The sequence below is a fragment of the Hirundo rustica genome, chromosome 1, assembly GCF_015227805.2.
Source record: "Hirundo rustica isolate bHirRus1 chromosome 1, bHirRus1.pri.v3, whole genome shotgun sequence".
NCBI lineage: Eukaryota > Metazoa > Chordata > Aves > Passeriformes > Hirundinidae > Hirundo > Hirundo rustica.
In genome coordinates, this window is record NC_053450.1 from 153807485 (window position 1) to 153835183 (window position 27699).

At 43.9% G+C, this 27699-nt stretch overlaps 1 protein-coding gene across 1 annotated transcript; it reads right to left on the minus strand.

Moving 5' to 3' along the window:
• CCDC13 (coiled-coil domain containing 13) lies at positions 1-27113 on the minus strand. Its single transcript, XM_040085442.2, is given in 17 exon segments — positions 1-740; positions 742-817; positions 998-1085; positions 4163-4317; positions 7256-7384; positions 8150-8233; positions 10386-10492; positions 11273-11461; positions 12813-12989; positions 13532-13696; positions 14859-14963; positions 15745-15861; positions 16100-16189; positions 18471-18613; positions 20541-20689; positions 23941-24161; positions 27058-27113. Coding segments are annotated over 16 exon segments (2064 nt in total). The 5' UTR covers positions 24156-24161; positions 27058-27113; the 3' UTR covers positions 1-665.
• Positions 27114-27699: the final 586 nt, after the last annotated feature.

Consider the following 27699-nt stretch of genomic DNA (forward strand, 5'->3'; position numbering starts at 1 on the left):
AATGCAGAGGCCCAGAAACAGGGAATTCATAAACTGAACAGCAAGTTTGGTATGGGATGAGCTGAATTTAAGGTAGGTTGACTCAGTGCAGGGGTAATCTGCACAGCTTTTCAGTGGAAACTCACTGGAGTTTTAGAAAACTGCTGCCAGTGTGTTCAAGCCAAGAAAGAGGTTGGAATGATGAGAGGAGCCCACCCAAAGCTGATTTGCAGATAGTCCCAGGTCAGGTTAATCCTGTGCCTCAGCACTGAAGTGCTACAGAAAGCCTGAGACAGGCAGGTAGCAGCATGGGGATAAAAACAGAGCTTGTTTTGTTCTAAGGAAGGGGGCTGGCCTAACTTTTGTACAGCAAATTCCTTCCTGAGCTGATAAAGGCAGCAGCAGATTGAATATCGAGCCCACTCAGGGAACACTGTGCTGAAACCCGCGAGTTTTTGCCCAAAATCCCCCTGCAGAACTGCAGCTCCTCAAACTGCACCAAGCCTGCTTGCCAACCCTCACAGATAAATTGCTGACACATAAAACCTTCACTTTCTGTATTTCATCTCTGTTTCTCATCCTCTGCTGCAAACGCTAAAGAAATGACAGGATCTGAGGCTGCAAAATGACACTGGTGCCTGGGCTCTCCCCCTGCTCTGCAGCCCAAAGCACTGGGAGTATCTGGCTTAACCCTTCCCTTGCTCGTGCTGCTGTGAAAACCTATCCTTCAGTTGCTCCACTATGATTTGATACAGTTTAAAAATCTTCCCCTCTCTCTCTCAGAGTCTCCTCCAGAAGAGCCTTCAAATCTTTGTTCTTGTCCAGCTGGATCTGAAGCCTGCAAGGAAAAAAAAGAAACAACAACAACAACAAATCTTTGTTCTGGGGGAAGAAACACTGAAACCCAGGAGCTGCAGTGATTTTATGAGAGCCCTGAGAAAGAGCAGACTGAGCACTTGCTCCTCCTCTCCCTGAGGCAGGAAAGAGTGATCCCAGCATGGAGAAAGGGAGAACATACCTTAGGCTCAGCTCCTCCACCCGAGATTCCAGGGGCAGCTCGGACAGCTCCTCGCGGTCACTCACACACAGGAAGGGGCTTGGCTGAGCTGTAGGTTCAATCACAGAGCAGAGCTTCAGTAAAACAGCAAATCAGTTTTGGCACCACACTGAGTCAATATCGAGAAACACTCAATAAACATTCCCTCTAAATAAATATTTAATCTCCTAAATTTACAACCATAACATATCATAAATGTACGACAGACTTATTTTAATTTCCTTCTGGCAAAATGAAAACATGATGGATTTGCATTTCAAGGCTAAATACGTGCCTACATATGGAGGGAGGAAAACAATCCAAAATATTGAAGTTACCAAAATATTGAAGTGACAATCAGGTCAGAAAAGGATTCATTTGATGTTAATCTTGTAATTCTGTTTCAGATTATGACAGCTGTCGCTTCCTGAATGTCTGGGACAAAGTTTGCACGTGGCACCCACTGAAACAACTTTTGTAAAGAACTTTGACCCTCAGCATAAACAAAATGCAGGTTAAATGTGCTTTAAGGTGTATTTCAAACCAAGGTTCTAACTCAGGAATGCTTTCCTAAATAAAGGTCTACCCAAAATATGGAGCTCTGGTCTATTGGAAAAAAAAAAAAAAAAAAAAAAAAAAAATCAGGAAGTTTTTTCAGGGCTCTAGAGAAAATACAATTCAAATTTACAGCTGAGCCTGGAGAAGCAAAACCTGTGACCAGTGAAACCCTACAGAGGAAGGAGGACCAGAAGAAAGGAGTGCAGGAAGTGAGCACAGCTATTGCAGAGGATGCTGAACTTATCCCAGCCCTGAGGGACTGCAGGGTGATCTCTGAATCATTTTAGCAAATGTAAATAAACGGCTTTCTCTAAAATAATCAATAGCCAGCACCACCTACCTGGAGTCAGGTTACATAAGGGAAGGATTTGTGTGGTTCAGCCTCAAATAAATTATAAAAAAGGCAAAAAAAAACCCCAAACCACCCAGCTAAATGAAGAGAACAACAGGCTGGAGCTGGCTGCAGTGCTTATAGATGGGAATACAGCACCATGACAGGGAACAGCCAGGCTGGCACCTGTGTTGTGATTCTGCTGAGCCCTGCAATCCTGGTCAGTGCTTGTGTTGTCATGTTGGCACATTTCTGGAGCCCTTTTCCCAATTCATATCCCTCATAACATCAAATATCTTTGAGTAAGTTCATTTGGTATTAAAACACTAAATCCTCCTCGTGTGGAATTATCTGAAAGAACCTGGTTGGAGAGTACTGAACTCTGACAAAAACAAATGAGAAGAAAAGGCTGTATTGTGTAACTAAAAAATGCTTTTGATCCTGAGGCTGTGCTTTACAGGGCTGAAGAAAACCTGCTGTTACTTACCTATCCCTCCTCTGGGATTATTCTTTGATAATTTGGCATTTGGATAAAACAGGAAAAAAGCACAGAAAATGAAAAGCCTGAATAATTTTAAAACACAACTGAGTTGTTTCCAGCTCCTTAGCATCATTATCTACTTCCCTTGAACTGAGGAGACCAGAAACATCAGATTAGCAATTAGATCAGCTCTCTCCAATTTTGCACTTTCAGAAATAAAGGAAAATACTATGTTAATTAGCAGGTTCTCTAGTCTTTATTTTGTATTCAAGCTTTTCATTTCTTCTTATTCCCTCAACCATTGGCATGAAAGCATTGAGATAACCTCCATGCTCTGCTGAAGAGGTATATTACAGACTTGTAGACTTGGTTCTTGTACAAACTCCACTTTTGGCACATCACAAAGCTCCCATCCAAGCAGGGGAGTGAAACAGATTGTTACCTACTCATCTCGTGGATTTAGAGAGGATTTCTCCTTATTAGCCTTACTGCCAATCCTCTTCTACTTTTGCTTTTAGTCATTAAGCAGAGGAGATTATTGAACTAAATATTTAGTGAGAAGGGATCTGTCACACTGGTGAAAACAGCTTCTTCCTCTGCCTATGAAAGGCCAACTACCAGAGAGGAGTTACTGAAACTTTACTACAACACAACAGAACTTGACCAAAAACCCTCAGGACCTGGAGAGTTTGTCTCTCTTGGAGCTTGCAAGGGGAATCTTTGATAAGAGAACACACCAACACTTCACCAGGTTGTGTAAAAGTCTGAGCGCTCAGAAACTCAGCCGAATTCAGTACAAAGCAGCACCAAAATTCTCCCACATTATTGGGATCTAATTTTTTCTTCTCTCAGTCAATACAGGTGAGACAACTCCAAGAATCAGTGCTTGTTAAAAAACCACATGGGAATGAGTCAGTGTGGGCTGGAGCCCCTTCCAAGGACACAGCAATGCTGCTCTAAGGAACAAATCCACTTTTTACAGAGAGGAGTAGGTTTGAAGCACCCATTCAGTCCCCATTCAGTATAAAGGTTCCTCTGATGAGCCCTTGGTCACCCTAACTCAGCCTGACACCACCCCAACATTCGCCAAATTGAAATTCCCCTCCCTGCTGTTCATCATATGACATTCAAAGTCCTTTTACTTTATGAAAATACACATAAAAAGAGAAACCATTGGAAAATTTTCCTTAAGAATATGTGCCATTTTATTGGTTTAGACACTTTACAGAATCAGAGTCCTTAAGCAATAAAAGGACCTGATCAGGGAAATAAAAATTTAACATCCGCCATGAATTCTTCTTCTTTAACTACGCCAGGGAGGCTTTCATATTTATAGCAGGAGATTATCACGTTCATGGGATAATAAATTACACCAGATCTAATTACTTCATCACCAGCAATAGTTTTTCATAGGCACTGACAGGCCTTAAATTGGGATGCGTCCTTTAATCCTGCTCTTAACCTTCAGCTGAATCCCTCAGGCACTAGTGCAAAGGGAGCTCTGGGTTTGGGGGCAACACAGAGCAGGGGAAAGCTTTTTTTCCCCCCCTTGGAATTATCCCATGGAAACACTCTGCAAAAATCCTGGTCCCAACTCAGACCTGTGGGAAAACCCTCCTCAATTAAGGAGGGGCAGGATTTGGCCTCGCTCCTGGCTCTGAGCAGGTCCCATCCAAGGTCAAGCTGGGTCTGGCAGGTGGAGCCCGAATGTTGTCGCTGTCTGTAAAGCCCAGAGGTGAAACAGGGGACGTGGCTGTGGCTGAGGGCTCTCCCTCACCTTTTGTGCTGCTCAGGGCAGGGTTCTGGGCACTTGTGCTGCTCCCTGGATCCACCTGCAGCTCTTCAAGCTGCTCTTCCAAGATGTCACTCTGCCATCGCTCTTCCTGAAGATTCTTCTCAGCTTCTGAGATTTTGTGGCTGCTTTCCTCCTCCCTGACAGGCAAAAAAACCCCAAACAAACAAACAAACAAAAAAAAGGGAGTTCAGCTCATTTGTGTCATGTCTACATCAAATCAGTCTTGGTACTGAATCCTGCTTCTTCCTGCAGAGCTCCCAACAGAAGGGGAAGAATTTTCCATGCATCCAAAGGCAGAAATCCCAGTGAAATTGTATCAGGTGACATCTTCTAAATATGCAAAAGAGAATTAAACTAATGAGTGCAGTTGAAAACAATGGGTTTGTTAATGGAGGTTGCTGAGATCCCTTAATTCTGGCTCTCTGTGTGAATTCACCCCTCAGATGAGCAGGAAAGCTGCGGATTGCTGAGGAGAGAGACAGAGCTTGTATTACAGGAATAATAAACTGCATTTTTTAGACACTCTGGGAAAGCTTGGAAGGCAAATAGTTTATAAAAACACAGCCTAAGATTTGCGTCAGTTATCTGAGAGGAAGAAAAGAAACTCGAGGCTGCTTTTAATAAACTCGGCCATCAGACATGACCATGGATGGGAGAGGGTGGAAAAGAAACTCACAAAAAAGCAAATTGCCTCTCTCCATCCTGCATAACCTCTCAGAAAACTAACTGCAAAAACCTGATGTGCACCCACAGGTGCTGCCAGTGGGGCAGTGACTGGCACCAAGTGATTCCGAGGAGTTTAAAGCTAAAAAAGAAACACAGATTGATTCACTGGATTGGATGAATAAGAGAATTTCCCTCCTGACCCCACAGGTGGAAGCTGATTACTCTCTGAATCAAGAGACTTGATTAGTTTATTTCCCTCCTAGCTGGTATAACTAAAAAAAAAAAAAAAAATATTACAACTCTAATAAAATTATATCACTGGCTTAAAAACGTAGCTACAGGCTGTCGGGGGCTCCTTTTTAGGAGCTTAAATTCCCCGGCATTCAGGTGGTCTTAGAGTTCTGGCCCTCTGCAAAGCTCTGTGCCAAACGCAGGAAAAGACGGAGTCTTCAAGGTTACATGCTTCGTTTATTAGTTCTTATCTTACAATTTTCTCAGTGTCCGAAAGATGTTTGCCGCGGCTCGGACATCTGGTGACTCCCCCCGTCTCTGGGCTGTCCTTATCTTTTATACTAATTGCTACGTATTCTTTATTTACTATTTATTACCAATGTCTATCACTATTACTAAAAAGGTCATCTTTACTCTGACCCAATCCTCACTAACTACTTTGTGCCAACGTCACTGCAGAAATGGAGTGAGGGAACAAGAAGGAAGAAGAAAGAGACAACGCCCTAAATTCTCCATCTTGCCCCATTCACTTCAATGCCAAGAATCCCAAACTCACTGTTTTTTCACCCTGTGATATACTAAACTACTATTTTTACACTCTTGTGGCCTGCAATGCTTCCTGCAGTGCAAGAAGCCTCTCCCATGGACTGAAATCAAATCCAGTGTCTCTCTGAGCTCTGGGCTCTGGGCTGGGGTCCCAGACCCCCCTGTCCAGGACCCTCACCCTCCAGGGCAACCAAAGGAATGCCCTGGACTCCAACAACAGGCGAGGCTCGACCTCCTGTGGCAGGGAATTCCCAGGCTGGTGATTTGCTCTGAGACATTTCATCCCTCTCAGTGGTTCTGCATTCACTAAACATTAATTTGACCCTGGTGCTCCTCTGGCATCCACTTTACACAAAAACTGGAGGAAAATGGCAAGATCTGTGGGTTTTTTTTTTAATGGAATCATCTGCCAAATGGAATAATTTAAACTAAAATGCTGTAGAAAAAATCCCACTTGTAACAATTCCCAGGGCTCCTCTCTCGATTTAACCATTATCTCTGTTACCTGAGCTTTGTTACAGCCCAGCAGCGGAGGGAAGAGGAGGAAAAGCTGATTTTTAAAAATACATTCACGTTGGAAATCTGACTGGTGCTACATTACCCTGAGGTCTTCCGAGAGTTATTGCCCACAGTCTCACAAAATTTATGTTACCTGCTTGATAAATGTGTGATAACTGTGGAGCTGCTGAATCCTCAGTTGATGGCACATTTCACAAGCAACTGTGCATTTCATCGACTCTGTTTTTCATTATCCCATACTGGTGGTGGCCACACTTCAGTTACCACTCACAGTCCCATCCTCATCTGACTGCACAGCTCTGGTAAAGTCACTGGGCTTACAAACATGAAAAAGATTTTTTTTCCCAGCATGTATTTCTAGAATTTAGCTTTAAAAGCACCTTTTTCACAGTTCTAAAAGGAAAAGGAAAAAAATCTATTTTTTCTGACTGTGATTAATCATGCAGGACAAAAGTTATACAAGTGAGAATGAGAACTGTGGTAAATTAAAATGAGAAACAAACAGTGCTTATTGTATTGACAAGCACACAGACAGGAATATACTTCCAATATTGGAATACAGATTTGGGAATCAAATAACACATACTGGGAAAAAAACCTCAGTAGCTGAAAGGTGTAAAAGAAAAATTACTTTGCTTTCCCTTCTCTCCTGTGGTTGATTTTTAACACCATCTTGCATTGAATTGAGTCATAGAAAATAAAATAATAATAAAAAATCACTGAATAAATTCATTTAGAAAAGGATACAATGAAACTTAAAGAGAAAGTGAAAAGCTTTGGAAGAGAATATTATAATTATAGTATTTACTACTGATGAACAATATTGCTGCCTCAATAAGGCTGTGCATACATAAATACAGCAATTCTGGTTTCATCTAGGTGCAGCGAGCTGGAAGATGGCTCCATTTTTTCCTGCCCTTTGTTCTAAAAGAATAATAAAAAGAATGAATCATCAGCCAGGCAGGGAAATTGAGCAGGAAAAAAAAAAACCTGGAAAAGCCCCTATTTAAGGCAAGGATGGCAGCGTGTGATGTACTGGAGCGCACGTCTCAGACTCTGCAGCGCTCCCTGATCCCAGCACCCCTCAAAGGATGCTCTGGCATGAGGCTGTACCTTTTCTGCAGCACAGCCAACAGCTGCAGGACCTTGTTCCTCTCCACTTCAGGAAGCTGCTGCAGAACCTTTTGCTCTGTGATCTCTCCCAGCAGCACATCCCAGGTGGAGCTGTCCGTGCCAGCAGACCTGAGGAAAGCACAAGCACAGAGACTCTGTTCCTCGCTTCTGACACGAAAGAAATGGAACAAAGGCAGGGTTTGAGCACCATCCCCAACACGCTTGTCTGGAGGGGAAGGCAGAATGCGGAGCCAGGCTCGCTACCTCCCCCCAGCACCCATCTCTAGACTGCAATAAATAGAACAGAAATATTTGGATATAAAGTCACGGGGAGCGTCATTAGGAAGCTGTTTCCAGGATGCTTCCCCTCCCCATCACCCCTGAGAACAAACTTCCACCTTTGATCAATTCATTATCCCTGACTTCTCTCCCGCTGCTACTGCCAAAGTAAAAGGAGATTGTATCTCCCAAGTGCTACACTAAACTATTAAATGCCCTGCTATTGATTTTCTCCCTCTGAAAGGCTCCAGGCAGCCCTTGCACAATGGCTGCTCTTGTGTCCAATCTGTGCTGAAAGGAAGGGGCAGTTTTCCCATGTATCCCATTATTATGTACTTCATTACTTCTCTGACCTCTCTGCATTTGGGAAGATCTTTAGAACAAAATAAAAGCAGGAGAAATCTCGGTGGTTGGGAGTAAAAATGGAAAAGATTGGTGTCAAACAAGCAATCAATTACAAAATGAAGAGAGAAATCAGATGCTGGAGCTCTTGGACAGCTTCGGGTAGGAGGGATGGTGCAAGAAGCTTTCATTACAGAAACAAGGCAGGCAGGGCAAGGATTTCCAGCAGCTTGCAGAGCACCTCCCTGCTGATGATGAAGTTCATCCACCCACCTTCCAGGAGAGGTAGTATCCCTGAGGAAGAAAGGCTCCGTGGCTGCTGACTCCACGAGCGTGTGGCCCATTGCGGACACGATGCTGGGGAGAGAAAAGCTCGGTTAGGGGCTTCACACAGGGCACTCTTCCCAGAATTCCAGTCCTTTCCCAGCATCTGGGTTTTGTAGGGAAGAGCTCCCTCACCTCACAGCTTCACCCAGCGCTGGGAGAGGCAATCCCAGCTCTGCAGTTTGATGGGGTTTGCTGTTTGTAGTTTGATGTCACAGATTTTCCTAACAAAGAGACCTCTGCTCTGCAACATAACTTGTTACTTACTTCCCAGTGCCCTTTAAAAATATACTTTACATAGCTTTATGCAATCAGCTTTGTGAAAACCATCAGGAAGACCTGTCAGGTGCACTGTTGTAAGAGGAGGAGCCAGCTGATAACACTGGAGCATCCCTGACAGCCTGGATGAGTTTTATGTATAATGACATCCCATCCTGAAGTGTGTTTGATGGGGACACCACATTTTGATGTGAGTTTGTTTGGGACGTCCCATTTTGATGGGTGCTTGTTTGGGGCATCCCATCTTGATGTGTGTGTTTGTTTGGGACATCCCAGTTTGATAGGTGTTTGTTTGGGACATCCCATTTCAGAGGGTGTTTGTTTGGGACATCCCAGTTTGATGTTGGGACACCACATTTCAGAGGGTGTTTGTTTCCTCAACATGAGTTCAGCTGCCCAAAGCCAAGTCCCTGCAGATTTACCCCACGTTTCCTTACTCTAGCTGTAGCTAACAAGAGGATAAAGCCTTAACATTGTGGAAGTGACAGATGGGTCTTCTAGGCTAGGAGTGGTCAATCCTAAAACCAAGTTAAGGCGGATCCTGACAGCCTTGGCCCAGTGTAAAAATGTAGATTTTTACTGTGCCACCTCCAAAGGGTTTAGCATCTATTTATAGCATTTTCCATTTCACCTTTTCTGATAGGAAAAGATGATTCACTACAGTGAAACAGAATTGAGAGTTCATCAGCATATTAAAGTTAATGGAAGGAGTGAGCCTTGCTGACCAAGTTATTAACAGCTCTCAGAGTTTCTCAGGATCATTCATTGCCCATCTGACACGTCAGCTCTTTCCACGACAGAACCCTTGGCCCAGTACACAAGCAATAATTTATGCATTGCACTTAGTGGCTTCATTACCCAGCTTTGGTTCCTGCTTACCATCAGCAGACATGTGAGGGTTTTTTTTTTAAAAAAAAGGGGATAAAATATAGGTTGGCTCCAGGAGAGCACAACAGCTTCTGCAGAGTTAGAAAGGGAGAATTAAAACAGTAAGGAGGGTGCAGAAACTTTCAAATTAAGGATGTTTTAACTCTAACTCAAAGCCACAGATTTTTTCCCTTAAATTTTATAGTAATACTCTACTTAGACTCAGGGATACTGAGCTGATTTTAAAGCCAAATTTGGTGTCTATCGTAACGAGGTAGGAAGTTACACAGAAGAGATCAGTTTCAACTTTAACCTGCTGAAAAAGTTCCCCCCATCCCCATCTGACCAGTCTCAAATCCTCACTATCAATTAGACCATGAACTCTTTAGCAACAAACTCAGCAGCAATTTAACAGGAAAGGATCTAACTTGCTGTGGTACCACAGTCCCTTTACACAGCCAGAGTGACCCAGTGTGACATCAGTGTAAACAGAAATCAGATTTATTGCTGCAGTAAGATTAGCGTAATTTACACAGTCCTCAGTGAGGCTTTAAAGAGGCTGTTTGGTAAGGACAAACGATGTGGTGTGTTTTCAACATTTCTGCATGTAAATCCTACTCAAAGAGCATTTATTGATTTAAATAATGCACCAGTGATTTAGTGCTTACCTAAAACGGCACTTTGCATTCGTTCCCCACCCCGCTCACAGAAATCTGCTCGTTAGAAACCCCCGTGTCTCATAAGGGAAAAGACTCCCAGGCACTTAAGCTGAGCACATAAACATTATCTGAGCTGCAGGAGGAGAAATAGCTGCACTACCACCACCAAGCCAAATCTAGTCACGTCTGCAAGTCTGTACATCCTTCTCAGTTCCAGGACAAAAGTCCAAGAGATAATATGATTAAAGATTCCCATATATTGCAAACAGGCCGCCACAGCTGTTGGCACAAAGCACTTGTGGTTTGATGAAACTCCCTGGGAAAACCAGGCTCCTGGATTACCCAAACAACTTGAAATATTGACTTTCTGGTCTCCTTACCGGGCAGATTCTGTCCTCCCAGCCTCGCTGCTGCCTGGTGCTGGGTGCTCAGAGGGTGGTGGATGAGCAGCTCCTGACTTGTCCCACGGATGGGCAGATTTCTTCTGCTAATGGTGGAGCATGTTATAAAAAAAACAAATTACATAGCTCAGAGGAAAACAGCTGCACCAATGCCAAATCAGCAATGCTACAGGCAAGCCACAACTTTTGGTTTACAGGACCTCCTCAGAAGGTTTGCTTTAATTGCTATCCATTGCAGGATGAAAACAAAGCAGAAGTCTGTAAAAAGGGCATTTTAATGAGAAATCAGAGTGCACAGTGCAGCACCATCACTGCCAGCACAGCTGGTTTGTGCCCCTAATCCAGATTTGAAGCTGGGTTCAATGCTCCAGCCCCCATTCCAGGTACGTGGCAGATTCACCACCTCACCATAACCCCAGGAAGGTTTTGGATCAATGACAGTGGGATGCCTAAACACCCTTCACAAACCCTGTGAGACAGCAGTGGCTGGGTACCTGCTGATGTTGGTATGACGCGTTTGTTTGCTCCATCCTTCCAGCAGCCAAGGGTGCTGAACACTGAGGAGTCCCCAGTGCAGCCCCAAGACCTGCTGTCAGTCAGTGACAGCCCTGACTGGGCCCACGTGTGGATGTGGTTGGTGTTTCTGTGTGTGCTGCTGCTGAAACAGCCTGAAGTTATGCACAAAGGAACTGGGGAGTTGCAAAAAAGCATTCCTGCTTTATAATTCCATCAGGAAAGACTGTCAGGAGAACAGGGATCACTGTCTGGAGGCAGCGACCATCTCAGATAACGAGGGACAAGGAAGTGGAAGAGCAGATCTAAAATGATTACCAAGTGTGTTCCTCTGATTAATTTGTTCTGCCTACCAGAAGCGTGAGCTGTCCAATCTCCTCTTCCAGCATTCCATCATTTACTTCTCCCGGAGTCACCAACTCTCCGAACTGGTGCATCAGACTGGGGTTTTTCTGCACCTCACTGTTCAAGCACTGCCCCATCATCTCGTTCTCCTTAATGCTCAGGCCCTTTAAGATCTCCTGCATTTGCTTCTGCTGGCTCTGGTAAAATAGAAACAGGTGAGATTTTTTATTCTGTACACAAATATCCATTTAGGAATGGTAAGGCAAAGCCCGTGCCCTGCCATGCCCGTTCCTTGGTGGGAGCACAGTGGTGTCATTGGTGCCACTTTGGCAATTTGATTTGTTATGTTGACCTAAGCAACGGTCAGATTCAATTTGCTGCCAGCTCTGCTGCTCAGTGTGGCAGAAAACAGAGCAAGAAAGGCTGGCCTTTGATAAAGAAGCGACTTTTTCCATAAACTGAATGAAACTCAAGATTTCAATGTGTTTTTTGTGGAATTAGAACACGATCAGATCGTGTGACAGTGATATTAAAAGCTGAGGGCTCTATGGGGTGACAGATACGAGGTCAGGCCACTTCACCAGTTGTTTTGGAAGGTTTTTCCCACACTGACAAATCTAATACCTGTCAGGCAGTTTGTTCTGTCAGGCCAACAACCTACTAGTAAAGTGCTTTTGTGATAGAAGGGATAAAAGAGATTAACCATCCCTTCCCAAACAAACTTGCATCTTTCCGTTCCAGTTCCAGTGGGAATGCTTAGGAAAAGTGACAAGTGTTCTTCGGCTCCCCTGTTCTGCTGGTCAGCACCCACAGTGGGTGGTGGGAGAAGGGTGAACGCCAGCTGAGCTAAAACTACCTACAGCAGCAAGGGAAATCTGAGTGGTTTGGAACTAGTGAGGAGCTGGATCAGGAAACACAGAATGAACCCTGCTAGGAGGTGGCATATCCTCTAATATATTTGCTATTTTAATTGAGGAAGGCTGTCCAGAACCATGGCAGGACCAAGCCAGCAGCCGTTTATTTCTTTCTCAGCATCTTTGAGCCTTTGCTAAAACTCTTGGTTTTGAAGAGGCCAAATCCTCTCGGCTCCAGCTACTGCAGGTGAGTGTGAACATGTTTTAGTACTCACAGTTCATCTTGTGGGCTGTGTAGCAAAATAAATGCAAGTTTTGTTACAAACAAAAAAATTCCTGCAGGACTGCAGGCATTATAAGGAACAAAAAATCTACCAGTGGAGCTGAAAGCAGAACAAAGAACACAGGCCAGCACTTTGGGTCAGGACTGAAGCCCTTCTTCTACCTGCTCCAATCCTTCTGCAGAATGTTTCTGCCAGTCCCTGCAGCTCAGGGCCACTTGACTGTAACTGTCTCACCTGTCCCACAGCCTTTACGTGACCTGATCCAAAATGCAGAAGGACTTCAGCTGACAAGGAAACCTCTGGCTGTCACAGCTGGGTCCATCAGGCTCCTGTACACCCTGAGGCTGTGCCATGAAGTGACATCATGTTTTATCACCTACAGAAATAGGGCTAGGACCAACAGACCGTACCAGCAAGGCATCTATGAGCTCATCATCGTGTTTCCCTTTCTCCAGCAAGGTTCCAATCTGTCCCTTCAGCACCTTCACTTCTTCACACAGCATTTGGTTCCTGGCTTTTGAGGCATCGCATTTTTTTTTCAGTTCTTCATGGTTTTTTTGGAGAGTGTTGTGTTGCCCGGCGAGTTTCTGCCAAAATGTAAAAGAAAATGGAAGTTATAACTCATCACCAAGCCCCAGGTGCTGTGGTGAGCAAAAAGAACCACACATTACCTAGCAGAATCTAAAATATGGGACTGGAATATTGTATTATTCCTAAGGAGAGAGAAATTATAAATGCTACCTTCCTGCCTGCGTGCCAGCATCCAAAAAAGGCTCTGTCTGCTCAGGAATCCAGGTGGTCTGGGTTGATTCCCCATTACTCTGGATTCTGATTCTCCATTATTCTGTTCAAATGGAGAAGCCCAGAGCCCTACAGACACAGGAGGTGTGAGGGGATGTCTGTATTTGGGATGAAGAATGCACACCTGGCCAAGGGCGAGAGGGGGGCTAAGGAATTTGGGTGCAGCTGTGGCAGGGCTTGGCTTTGAAGTGGGGCAGAGCTTCCTCCAGCAGACCAGGTGGGTTTGTGAAATGGTTTTAGGTAGAGTGTAACACACCCTGAAGGCAGCACAAGTTATTACACAGTGCTCCACACCTAAACAGGACTCTGTCAATTCACAGGGTTTTACCTGCAGAGATTCCTTCTTCTCTTTTTCCAAGCTGCGAATCTTCTGCAAGTTCCTCTCTTGGACCGACAACTTCCTTGGATCAGGAAATGCCAGAAATCCCTCACCCATCTCAAGCAGTGAAGTTCTGATCTTGTTTTCACTCAGTTTATGCTCCAGCTCTTTAACCTGTGGCACAATAATAACAACTCACCCGCAGTTTTACCGGGGCTACAGCGCAAAGAGGACACAGCCAAAGGCAGCTCAGATTATTGATATTAACACAGAGCAGTGTCTGCTCTTTCAGACTGAAATTTAGCTGCTAATAAACATGCAGATTTTAGGGCGTCCGTGCAGGAAGGAGATCTGGGACATATGGGAGATCTGCACCTTTGTTCACATTGGGAGGCCAGACAGGCACTCCAGAACATTTGGAATTGCTGCCGTGTGAATCCAAGTGAGCTCAGCTTGTCAACTGCCCACTGCAGGCTGCTTTCACAGTCAGCAGGAGGAACTGGGCACTGCCACAGCTCAGTTCCTCTGCCCTGTTTTGGAGGAACCTGCCCCACTTTTGATGCAGTGACTGGATTTATAAGATCCCCACCAACTACAGAAGGGGCTTGAGGAGTCTGGATCAGAAAGAAATCTGTACATCAGAGCAGAGAACAGCAGGAATAGTGTTCAGATGGACCCCAGGGAGGGGAAGGATATAACAGGGGGAAATGGAATTTGCTCAGGGGAAAGCAGAGGTTAAAAATCTCGGTCAGAGTGCAAAAAAAAAATCACAGTTTGATGGCATACAGTTGAACAGCAGAAAAATAGGAAAATTATGTGTCAAATTGCCTGAAAGAAGTTTTATTTAGATGCAGACAAAAGTGCCTCCCTGCCTCCTGCTGACATTTCAGCTAAACTCTGCCCTTCAGAAGACTCAAGAGTTAAAAGATTTTACTGAAGCTCCCGAGGGAATAACTTGAAAACCTGATCTGGCCTCAATTCTTCCCATCTGACTCCAAGCACTGAACAAAGGTGCCTAAGTCAGAGCACAGACACTAACAGGGCTCCCTCTGTTCTCAGTGGAGAGGCACCTTCAAAACACCCTGGGACCTGAACTAGGCTGCCACAGCTCTCCAAGGTCACTGAACTCCTTCCTTTGACACAGATGTGAAAGATTCCCAGCTGAAATACCGAAGCTTGCACGGCTGCAACAGAGTCATTAACAAGGTGTGCACACTGCAACACAGAGATGTTAATTAATGAAGAGCTAACAGCATTTTTACCTTAAATTGAGGTGGTATCCCTACTTAGAAAGAGGATTCCAGCTGAAATGGCACCGTGCAGGGTTGTAACTCACCCTGGTTTGGAGAAGAAGAATTTGCTGAGCTCGTCCACGCCAGCTGCCAAAATTGGTCAAGAGACTTTGGATATTCACATCTTCCCCGACTTCTTTGGCTAAAATCTAGGAAAAGGGATTAACAACAACAAAAAGGCTTAAAAGAATGTATTGGGGAAAGGGCAGGAAAAGCAGCTCTCTCTAACAGGGGACACAAGCAGTTTCCAATATATACAATTATTTTTGCTATGATGAATGTTTACCCATAACTAACCAGAAGCAGAGATATTGTCTTCATACACATCAGGAATTGAGCCAATCTCCCTTTCAAAATTCTGACACAGCTAAACTTAGGATGAAGAGCATTTAAATTATTTATAAAAAGGTCAGCAGAGTTCTATTTTTAGGACCATATTCTCTACTCTGATCTGCATTGCAGGTCTCCTACACAAAGTAAGGAAACCAAAGAGAATCAGAGCACATAGTTAACACTTAAATCCATCATGAATCAGAGGAAAAGGTTATTCTGCATGTCATTCCAACAAACTCTTTAAACACATGCTTTAGTTCAAGCATGGCCTTTAATCCCATTGATCCCCATGGGACTGGAACCTACATTAAAATAAATACATAATTAAATGTCTGGGAAAGGAGGAATGAACCTGCATGTATGTCACAAACTGAACTGGGACTTCAAAACTCAGAAGGATTTGTGTCCATTGGACAGTGGGAATGCTGGACACAGTGGGGGCAAAACAGGAGATCCCTGTGTCCAGGAGCACAATTTCAATTCCAGCCCCTACCCTGTGCCTTCCTCACCCCTCTGCTCTACTGGAATAGTTCATGAGGGTCACAAGCAAAGGCCAAAAGCCTCCCAATTTCCCCAGCCTGCTCCCTGCACTGGTACCTTTTGGGTCAGCTTCAGCTCCTGTTTCACATTCTGGAGCTGGTTCCGATATTCCGTCACTTTTGCATTGGCTGTGCTCAGTTTCTCCTGAAGTGCTTTCACCTCTGGACTTTCAGCCTTTGAGGAGAGGAATGTACTTGGTGAGAACAGAACCCTCAGGGAAAAACTGAAGTGATCAAGATCCATGGATCCATCAGGACCACTGAATTCGTTTTTCCAGAATTTTTCTAAATTTGGGGACATAGAGGAGGTACAGGGGAATTTGGTCCCAAAACTGGTGACAGGGGCACATCCTTGTTCTACAAAGGAGCTGAGTATCAGCTGCTGATTTCCTCATTTCAATTACAATTCCTACCAAGTTTCCTTCCAGCATTTTCAGAGTTGATTCCTTGATTCCGGTAGCATCGCCACCAAGGGAATGGATTTTTTCTGTGGCTGCCTGTAGCTGGAGAAGAACCCCATTGTTAGTGTAGAATGCTTGCAGAGAACAGCATCACTCCATAGAGTATTAACTAGCAAGAAAAGTATAACTTGGATGTTTATTTAGTCTAAAAAAAAAAAAGAAAAAATCCTTAATTTTCCTTTTTTTTTTTTTTTTTTTAAAACACAATCAGTATGAAAGCATAATTTTTTTTTTTCCTGAAATTCCAAAGAATCATGTTATATTTTAGTGTGGAATAACTTCAGAAGACATCTCTGACTTGCTAAGATGGGAATCAAATTTCAAGTATGGAGACTTCTGAGGTATTTTATCACCAAAAGTACCTCAAATTAATGTTTATATACACAACCCCAAATCTTGCCCAGCCCAGAATATTTAATAAAAAGCGAACAGCTCTACTCACTAGAGAAATATAAAAGGAAAAATCTGACATCCTAGAATTGAGATTTAATGGTGTTAAGGCTCTTCTTCTTTAGCTGGGAGCTCTAAAGTAGCATTTTTAACCCATGAAGAGTAAAGACTCTCTCCTCTTGTTTACCACAGCAAAGGAAAGCAGACATACAATCCCTCCTGCCCTGAATCATGCTCTGTGTTGCTATTGCAAAGACTTCTAAATGGATGAGAGTGCAGGAATTCGGGGCTGGAAAGGTCAGGAAGTGTTGCTTTAAAAGTTTGGGACTTCATTCTTTGAGGTGGGTGGAAAATCGTGATTATTTGCCTGAATTAAAGAAGGCTCTAAGGAAGAGCTCCTTCATTAAAGGGAGTTCTTCTGGGGAAAAACTATCTCAGAGCCAGCTCTACTTTCACCCTTTTTCATGTGTTAAGGCCACTCTTTCTGCCCGGTTCATAAAGTTTTGTAGTCAATGGCCTGAGAATGAGGAATTTCAGCTGGAGCTGGCAGCTGCTGGCTCAGGTTCTGAGGAAATTTTCTGCAAACATCCCTTTGCTTACATGGCCCACCCTTTGCCAAGTGATTGTTCAGTGGCCACACCTCCCATTCTGTCTGGGGGAACATAATCATGGTAAAACACTTATGATTTACAGATTTTGCAGTTTTCATGCAAGGAAAGAGCTAAAAATATGTTAAATGACAGTGCTTCTCTTACTATCACTCCACATTTTTAATAGATACCTCCTAGTGTGAAACATAGCTTTCATTTTACACATCATTTACATCTTCACCTTCTTCCTGAAATGTTTGTGCTTCTTTCTTTTTGGGTCAAAGCCTGAGAATATTTAATGTTTCTGTTTGAATAATGGTCATTATACTTCTGCAGGAGGGGAGCAGAACCAAGTTGACTTTTCCTTAAATTATTCATGAATTGTTCCACTACTTGTGGGATTTTGTGGGTCCCAAACTATACCTGATACTTGTTTGCCAACCTGTCAACTGTTTGACAACACCCCTCTGACCAGAACACTGTGGATTTATGCAGGAGTTCTCCAAAATTTAATTTAATCTATGATTTCTTGACCTTTCAGGTAGCTGGGGTGCAATTCAGGTAGATGCACGACTCATGATAATAAGTGATGGTGAAAGACTGAGTCAAAATGCATCTGTCAGCATTATTGATTAATTTAACTGATGTCTTCTAAGAAAGCAAAGTTCATAAAAAAATTAAAAATTATATTTAAAAAATCACCAATAGCATGTAAGGAAGAGGAGCAGTAGCCAAATGACAAAGCAATTATTGACATCAGGACATCTCATTTTCAATTCAGCAGCCACCTGAGTAAAATTACTTCTGTGAAAGGTTGGCAAAAAGTCACAGTAAACCAGAAAATTTAATCTGCCTGAGTGAAGATTTGCTGTCTTATATGATATAGTTTGGTGTTGTCTCAGCTCTGTAAGTACTTATTCCAGAAAACAGCTTTCATTACGGGGATGACAAAAGCTTGGAAGAATAAAAAACTAATTACTGACCGGTATTAACGAGGTGGAAAAGTTAGACATAAAGGTTTGAAATTTTCTTCTCCTCACAAAAAATAAATAATAAGAGAAATATCATTGCCAAACAAGTAAAAAAGACTCTGTGCTTCTACAAATGAACATTCCTAATTGCTGTTTAATAAATCCTCGGCTCATTAGAACTTGGGGAAATCCTTTCCTAGCCCCTTCTGTCTGCAGAGGGAACACATCCTGGACAGAAATGACCACAACCCAAAGTAAACAGGGATTTCAGAGCAAATTCAACAAGGGAACGTGAAACAAACCAATTTTACATCCCAGAGGCTGGATTTCCATGTCTTAGGATGCCAAAAGAGAACAAGAAAATTGCCTCACTTCTCTCTCCAGCTCCTTGACTCTGTGATTCAGCTGCTTCACTCTGGCTCTCTCACTTTCAAACTCAGCAGTCATCTCACGGTTCTTTTTGGCCAGCTCGACTATTTTAGTGGCTGCCACGTCTCCAGCTAAACCAGACACCCCTGCAAAGAACACATGAAAGCAGAGGGCACATCTTACAGGCAGGATTCAGAATAGATGATGCTTTTGTTCTCTGTCACAATGGACTTGCATTGTCCCATCCCTTCCTCTCAGAGCCGTGCCAGGCACTCAAATGAACAAGCGAGGGAAGAGATGTCAGAGGTGCCAGCTGGATGGGTTGGTCCTTTGATTCAGCAGCTCCCCATGGCCACATTGCCCACTGTGGCACCAGCCACGTGTCACAGGGCCACAGCAGTGGTTGTGGCAACATTATTACCTGGAGAAGGCAGCGGTGTTTCCTGCTCAGTGCTGGGAAGGACAGCTGGGAGCAAGATTTTTTGGCATTATCACAGAAAAAGGCAACACACCCTGCTTTGCCTGGTTGTTTACTGCTGGAGGAGTTGTTAGAACAGTGGTGTGAACATTTCTAGACATCAGTCCCCAAAGGTCAGGCACAATATTACAGTTGGGTCCTGGACCTTGCCCAGGAAATTTCATTGTGCCTATTTATAACTCCCTTGGGATTACACAGGGAGCTTTACTGGATGACTCTTAATTGCTCTTTTAAACAGCCACGTCACTGCCTCCCTCATCAGGGAGGGGCTGATTAGTGCCACAGACAAAGCAAACCCCAAGCCTGGCTCTTGTGTCACTTGGTGCACACCACACAGGTGTAGGAAATCTCTTGTACAAGTGCAAAATCAATGTCATGGCAAACAATGTCCACAGGAGCTTCCAGCCCAGCAAGGAACATGAGCCTGCAACAACAAACCCTTGGTGGGAGCTGTGAAGGCTGAACTTGGCTGCTGTCATTCCTCTTAACTCTTCCATCCTCCTTCAGAGCTCTGCAGAAATCACTTTTCTCTGATATTCATGAACTGGGGTGGGATGAGAGGTGAGAGACCACTCACAAGTGAATGCTGAGGCCCCTACAGCTCCAGAGACATTAATGGGGCTACACAGAATACAGCTGAGAACAGAATTTGTTCCTATTCCACTATTTAAAAAACTTGTAAAGAAGAAAACTTATTGTTTTAAAGGAATTCATTTTAAAAGCATTTAAAATGCTTTTTTCAAAGCACTTAAATCCAGCTCATTATTTTTAAAAGCATTTCCACTCTTCTCGCTCCTTTGTGTGGTTTGTGTTACCCCTCCCACCCAGGAGCTACTTTTATCTCAGTTTTCATTGTAAATAATGGCTGCTGAGAATCACAATAAATACTTGAATTAAACAGGTTGCTGCTTCCACGTTAAATTGACGGTCTTCAAATACACTGCACACACTCAACCAAAGCTTTTCATTCCCAAGCAACATGGGGATTGCCACAACGTAGACAGGGAAAACAGAGGCAAGGGTTGGCTGCAACAGCACATCTGGCTCCTGGTCCTGACCAGGAAGAGCTTATCAGCCCTCCTAAACACAAACTACAGCTGCTTTTCAAGGATTAAGGTGTAATTTATTGTTATTTAGTTCCCTTCGTTGCTGGTTTCCCCCTTCTCTTCGAGCCTGGTCATCACTGCTGTCCTGACCAACAGTGGCACCCAGTGGAGGAGGTGCAGCCTGCACGGTGGAGCTTTCAAACGGCACCAAAATCACTTGAGAAGCTGAATTCTGCATTCATGCAGCGTCCTGCCTGTGCCCTGTTCAGGCAGGAAAAAAAAAAAAAAAGGAAAAAAAAAGGAGCCTGAATAAGAAATTTAACCCTACAGAACAGTGAAAGGTGCAGCACAGCTCTTTGACACTAACGGGAAGTTTTCCAAAATACTACTTCTATGGAACATCATTATTTAGTTTGAGCAAGTTCGTATTTCTGTGAGGAACAGAAATCACTGTGTACTCTAAAAGAGCACTTTTCTTTTCAGAAGCATTTTTTTGTCATCAGCATCCAGCAAACCAACACGGTGAGAATACGAAGTTGCTGTGTTTACCTGACAGAGCCAACCTCTCCTCCTGCACTCTTTTCTGGAGCTGCATTATTTCAAAATCTTTCTCTGACACCAGTTTGTAGAGCCTGCAGTTCTCATCCCGCACCTCACGGAGCTGATCCTGCAGCTGCTCATTCTCAGCCTCGAGCAAACTGGGAAAAAAAATCAACCATAATGGCAAATAATGTACAAAGAGGTGCTCCTAGAAACAAAACAATGAAACAACTGAATGATGGATGGGCTGAGCTTACCAGGAGTGAGTTTATTGAATTAGGCAGAATATCCTAAACCTCAGATAAGAACACAAGCTGATTATCTGATCTGTTCAGTTAACATCTTTAAAAAACCCCACGAAAAACTGCACTTTCTTGAGCTGTCTGGGGCAAAACATCACAGGACAGGTGTACTGAGGTTACCAAATAGTGTAATCTCTGTGCCACTTACCTGGTTGCTCAGAGGAAATCAGGCAGCATTCAGCATATGGGACATTCAGGCTTTCTTTTCTACACTTGATAAAGCCAAGAGAAGTCAACAGAGCATCGACTACAAAGCTGCCCCTGGGGTCCTTTAAAAATCAATGTTTTAGAGCAATTCATGAAAGACCAATTTCCCGTGTCCTCAGCTGATTCCCTTGGAACGCCGTGAGGAGCATCCATTTGTATTGTTAATGGTGCCTTTTGGAATTCATTTAGAAACAGAGAATATATAAAAAAAAAAAAAGCTCTCTGAATGGAAATAAATAGCCCTGCTTCTCCTATTCTTCTGGACATCTAGCAACATTTAAAGGTTTCAGCTCTTGAAGATATCCAGGGAATTAATAACTTTAATCTCTTATTACCCTGATGTGATATAAATCTAAATCTAAATATCAAATATAAAATCCAGGAGCCGTGGCCTCAGGGGCTCAATTCAATTGTGGGAGTTCAGAATTATCTGAGCTCCCTGACACGGGGTCCTTGAGAAAACTTGGGAATCAATACAATCACCCACACACAGGCGACATTTGAGCCGATCCCAGCTGCTGCTGGTGGAAGATGTAGGTCTCCAGTGCCCTGTAATTCCCATGTGGAAGTTCCTGATAATACACAGCATCTCAATTATCCAGACACCTAAATCAGCTGGATGAATTGGCTCTTAGATTCTTATTTTCTACAGGGTAACCTTAAACGTTTACACTTTGGAGATGTGATTTGGATAAAGCCCAGTTGTTACAGTATGCACCTGGAGAAACAGCCAAGTCAGATGCCTCAATAATCATCTCAATTTTTTTGATTCCAAAGTTTTAGCAGGCTCTTAGCACCCATTGGACCTGAGAGCTTTTAAATGCACCCTCCATCTGCCCATGTCAGAATAAATGACCCCTTAAGGCATTGCCATAAACAGCACAGGCAGTTTAGGAGAGGACTCACAATGCATAATTAAGAAATGCACTTGTGTTTCAAAGCTGCAAATCAAAGGGAGATCAAAGGCAGCTGTTCACAAAGGAGAAGAAAGCAAGGAACAATTGTGAGCAGAGGAAAGGCAGGACTGAGTTATTCCCACATGAACCACTGGGAGGAGTGAGCAATGAAACTCAGCCCCAATTAGAGACACTTGAACCAGAAGATTTTGAACAGTTAGGGGATTAACACGGAAAAAAGATTCTAAGCTCTTAACACACCTGAGCCGTGAAGTCTTCTCAGAGCTGGAGGCCAAGTGTTGAGGAAAAGCACTTAGAGGAGGATGAACAGAAATCTCAACAGCACAGAGCTGGAGTTTCCTCTGAGGAACTTTGCACCCCATCCCAGAGCGACTTTCTCTGTTACAGAGGTAGCAGATCCACCCCAGTGCCTCAGCTACAGAAAATGACCCAAAAAGAAAGGGGCTGCAAAAGATGCCCCTTTTCACCCTCCTTCAAGGAATCACAGCCAGGTGGAGCTTATGAGCAGGGCTCTGCCTGGAATTCAGGTGGTTTCCCAAACTGCATGCCCTGTTCAAGCCAAAAAAAGTAAGGAATTTAACTTTTGTCAAATCGTGTCTTTCCCAGCTCTTGTTAGAGACTCTCCACGTGACGGGGAGAGTCCCTTAGATACATTCAAGTACACCAAACAGAGAAGGGAGGATAAAGTTACAGAGAGAACATAAGGGGAAGGCAGAAATATCAGCTAAACACTTGTCTAAACAAGATTTGGGAGTAGGATGGGAGGAAGGAAAAAAGAATTCCCAAGGCTCGGAGGAAGGGAGACTTCTGAGAGGAGAATGTTTTCCATTTGCTGCCATAAACAACAGTGACAAGCTGAAATCACTGTCACTGCAGGCCATGTGGAGTCCTGGGATCCTGGAACAATCCTCTGATGTGTTGTCATGGGAATACTGCAGAGAACATCCTGGTGAATCCCTTCCAGAAACAAATCCTGCCAGGATTTAATCACTCACGGCCACTCCTCTGCTGAGTGTACACAAGCAAAGGACAATCCAGATATATCTGCCACACCTGCCGTGTCAAATGGGGACTTGTGACACACAGTGACACAGAAACAGAGGGAAATAAAAAAAAACTGGGATTGCTCAGGCCTACAGTACTGAACTCTAAATAGCAGAGAACTCCTGGGCTTTCCTGTACTCTGCACACTGCCCGTGATGTGCCATGGGAGCACCTAAATCCCTTTCCTCTGCCAAACATCTGAACCATGGGAATCGGCCTCACAGAAATTCTTTAAAAATCAGATTTCCATCCTGATCTTCTAAAGATTATCAGGAAAAAAAATGTTGAAGGGAAGAGGACAGCAGGTAGAGGTCAGATTGAAGGCTTAACTTGGCAAATCAGACAGCTCTGGTGAGGCACCAGTGTGTGAAGGAATTTCTTCACCTGGTTTCACCACTACCACAGAGCACTGCAGACACCTTTGGGGTGTGTCCAACCCCAGATCTGTTCCAGGCAGGAAAAGAAACATTAATTGGGTCAGAAGGAAAGGCTGACTTTATCCTGGGAGGAAGAGAAATTATCTCAGCTGGGACTTTAAATCTCTGCTCCAGTATTCAGCTCAAAAGCAAAAACAAGATTAAGGGAGATCCATACCAAAATGCCCAATGTCCTGGTAATTTTGTGATCCACCCAATCAGGATATATTGCAAAGAAATCCCAGTGAAAACTCTTCTGCACTGCAGGCCTGTGGCTTGCTCCCATTACCTGCTCTGCCTCTGTCCATCTTTGGAAATTAATCATGTAGGGAACCTGCTTGCTTAATTTGATATTAAAGAGCACAGCACCATGCTCTGAGGATAATTATGGACAGGGGTAATGAAAGCCCAGTGTGTGAAGACAGAAAGTGTCTTGTCAGCTAAATAATACTGAGTTTCATGAGATCGTAAGCAAAATATACTCCAGTGACTTCCTGAAGGAAACGTGCTCCCAGACCTTTACCTTTTGTTGGTGTCTTCCTTTACAGGAGGTTCTGTTTTAAACAGGTTTAGATCACTCAGGGCTCTTACAGTCTCCTTTGTGTTGCCAGTGTTCTTCTGCCTGTTCTGCTTTTCCTTCTTCCTCTCCATCAAATTTTGCAGCCGCCTTTGCTGTTGCTCCTGATAAGCCTTAAACTGGCTTTTGAAATCTTCATTCACTTTTATGTCTGGCTCCATTGTTCACTAAAAGCATAACAAGAGGAAAATAATAAAAGCAAAGTGACAGAGAGCAGAGATCAGCACTGCTCTGAAAAACATCCCCTCCTGGCAGCTGCTCTGCAGCTTTTCCTCCCTGTCCAGTCTCCCACCACCTCCTCCTCCTCCTCCCCAGCCCTGGCCTTGCTTCCAGTGCCTTTTTCCATACATGACTTTTAAACAGCCCTTTAAAAAAAAAAAAAAACCAAAAAAAAAAAAAGCTGTTGGGTCTTTTTCACTCCAGAACTCAAAAAGCAACGTTTCCAAATGTTCTTAAGCAGACCTGTTTAAATAAACATTCTAACAGAGGTTGGGGCCAAATCCAAGCCAATGTGGCAGCCACCTCAGGGAGTGTATGGGACCATCCAGCCTCCCTGCCCACACCCAGGAAAGGTGAAAATCCCCCCATTTTTGGGTTAATGGGGGACTGACAGAAGAAGAAAAAAAATTTTTTTTTTTCCTTATGCTCCCTTTGGGCAAGACAGAAGTGTGGCTTAAACCTTTCCTGCAAATTTCTAAACATTGAGTGATAACATTAAAGAACTAAATAATAATAATATCATTATATATTTAATTACAAAAATGTATTATTAACATATATTTTAAAGTAATAATATTCCTACCCAGACATTTTCTTGGGATGATGAAATGCAGTTTTCTGATAAATTGCAGCCCCTTTCTCCTTCTGTTTGACATTTGTCAGGAAAAAAAAAAAAATAAAAAAAATCCCTGGCCCTTTGGTCCAGGAAAACCAATACATAAATACCTCCAAAAGCTTGCTCTGCACTGAGTAATTAACACAGGGCCTTTCCCACACAGAGGGAAATCCAATTATCCTGATTAATGCACCAAAATGCAGAGTATCTCTTCGTGTACCTTATGGGCAGGGAGTCACCTGGACAAGGTGCACTGAGGATTGACAAGGGCAAAGAGCAGGGTCTGGTGCCTCTGCAGGGCTCTGGGCACGAGGGATCAAAGAATAACAGAATCAGTGAGGCTGGAAAATTAATTTTAATTGATTAAAGCTGATTCTGAGATTTGGAAAAAGCCTACAGCGATAAGGAGTCCATTCCATTTACTTAAGCAATCTGGATATAAAATTTAGACAGCTTTTATGGTTTCAGTAACCTTCGGGTTGATAACTAAATTTATAATTAGACTGGACCTCCTGATGGGTTTAGCCACTGACCTTAAAGATAGAAAAGATAAGCAAGAACATCTTCAAACAGTTGTCTCTGTTCTGAAAATATCCCAGAATTCTTAGTAACTGTTTTAGGCCTTAAATCACCTCTGTGATTTTTCTCAGGATTTTCTTTACTTAGACTGCATTACTGATTAATTTATTATTTTATAACTTCTTGAGTTCTTTACTTATCTACAGGCCAGAAATGTGCCACGGTACTCAAGGTGCAGCTGCATCACACAACGGCACAACAAGAAAAGCCCTCTCAGATCCTCGAGTCCAACCATTAACCCAGCACCACCACCAAACCCTGTCCCCAAGTGCCACATCCACGAGGGATTTGAACATTTTCAGGTGACTCCAACGCTTCCCTGGGCAGCCTTTTCCAACACCTACCACCCTCTGGGTGAAGAAATATTCTCAAATATCTCATAAACCATCCCTGGCTCCAGCTGGTAGGGCTCCAAGGCAGGGTCACCCAGAGCAGGTGTGAGAAATCAGGTTGTGAATTCGTGCCAATTCAATAGCACCCACCTGTGTCTGTGTGTTTGTGAGCAACATGGACAGAGATGATGGGATTATTATTATTATTATTAAAAAAAACCCCAAAAAACCAACAAACAAAAAACAACAAAAAAACCCTTTAAAAATTAGCTAAGTAAAGCATGAAAGTGGGGTTTAACAAGGCAACTATAAGACACTAGGCTCTTAGCTAACGGTTTGTTTTAACAATAAAATTGTAATTGTTTGCAAGTAATTAATATAAGCTTTAAACGACTTTGCAATATAAGTTTTAAACTATTCTTTATATAAGTTATAAATTTGGTTTGAGTATGGAAAAATTTGTAATCACTTAACAAGGGGAAGTAAAACCAATATGAGCTGAAAAGGCTTCTAAAAAGACATTTTGAACATGCTGACTTTGGGTTTTGTAATACCTGAGGAAGGGACCCTACAAAGACGTTTTTAACACTCTGGCCTTGGGCCCTACAAAAGACATTTATTGAGGCATGTTAGGAAACTTGCAAAATGTATGCTAACAGACTATATATAAGCAAACTGTATAACCAAAAATAATGCTAGCGGAAAAAAAAAAAAAATTTGAACAAAAAAGGAGGCTGGAGAGACATCAGAAGACCATCTCAGACCACCTCCCTGACAGATCTTCAAAAGCCACAACTGCTGATTACGAAGAAAAGCAAATAAAAAAATAACTAAAAATAAAAATAACTAAAAATTTGGGGAAGTGAAGTGCCTAGAATGGTATAAGAGACTATTGCTCGAGAACCGAATTTATATGTGTTGGTGGAGCACAGACTCACCACGCACCCCAGGACTGGCTTACCCGCTGTTTGCCGAACACAAAATTAATAAATCGCTTAATCTGAAAATGGAATAAAGGAGTACGTCTCCTCATTTATAACACAGGTGACACAGGAACTCATCCAGGTAGGTTTGGAAAGTCTCCAAAGGAGACTCCACGCCACCCCTGGCCAGGCCTTTCCAGCGCTCCGCCGCCCCCAGAGGAAAGAATTTCTCGCCCATTTTGAGGCGGAACTTCCTGTGTTTAGGTTCAAACGTTTTAATCGCAAACCTGTAACTAAAATTGTCACCCTCCCGCCGCTCCCTGTGACCTGCCAGGACCTGCTGAGTCCTGGCAGCTCCGCGCTGTTCGCCCATCGCGGAAACTCCTGCCCGCACCTCCCGCGGCCTACCCGAGCCGCGTTTCCCGAGGGCACCGGCGGAGTGGCCCCGGCTGCCGCGGTTTCCTCCTGGGCAGCGGCGGCCCCGGAGATGCGGCCCCGGAGATGCGGCCCCGGCTGCGGGCCCCGCTCCCGGCCCGACGCGGTGCCCATGGCAACGGGAGCGCGCGCCTTCCCCTCAGCGCGGCCGCCATGATGGCTCCCGCCTCGCACCCCGCTCCCGTCAGCGCCATTCCCGCAACTCCGGCTCCGATCCCAGCGCCACGAGAGCGGCTCCTTCCCCCCACCATTCTTCGCCATGGTCGGAACGGGAAAAGGCGTCGGAGCCCCTCCGCATCTCCATCCGTGTGGGAGCAGCTAAGCCAGCAGGGTGAGAGCAGCTGGGAATCAAGGAGAGCGCCGGTTGGGAATTCCCTTTCCGAGAGCGCTGCATCTTCCTCAGGTGATTTTTATTAAGTTCACGTCAGCCTTCCTCTCTGGGAGTCCCCCCCCCCCCCCCAAACAAATCCATAACAAACAATTGTTACCTCCACTGCTCGCTTTTATTCGGGTTTAATCTGCCCCTGCTGTGTACAAGAGGTCACAGACAGGTGCAGTTTGTACCTTGCGGTGTCTGTAACATCTGAGACTGTCGCCGTGG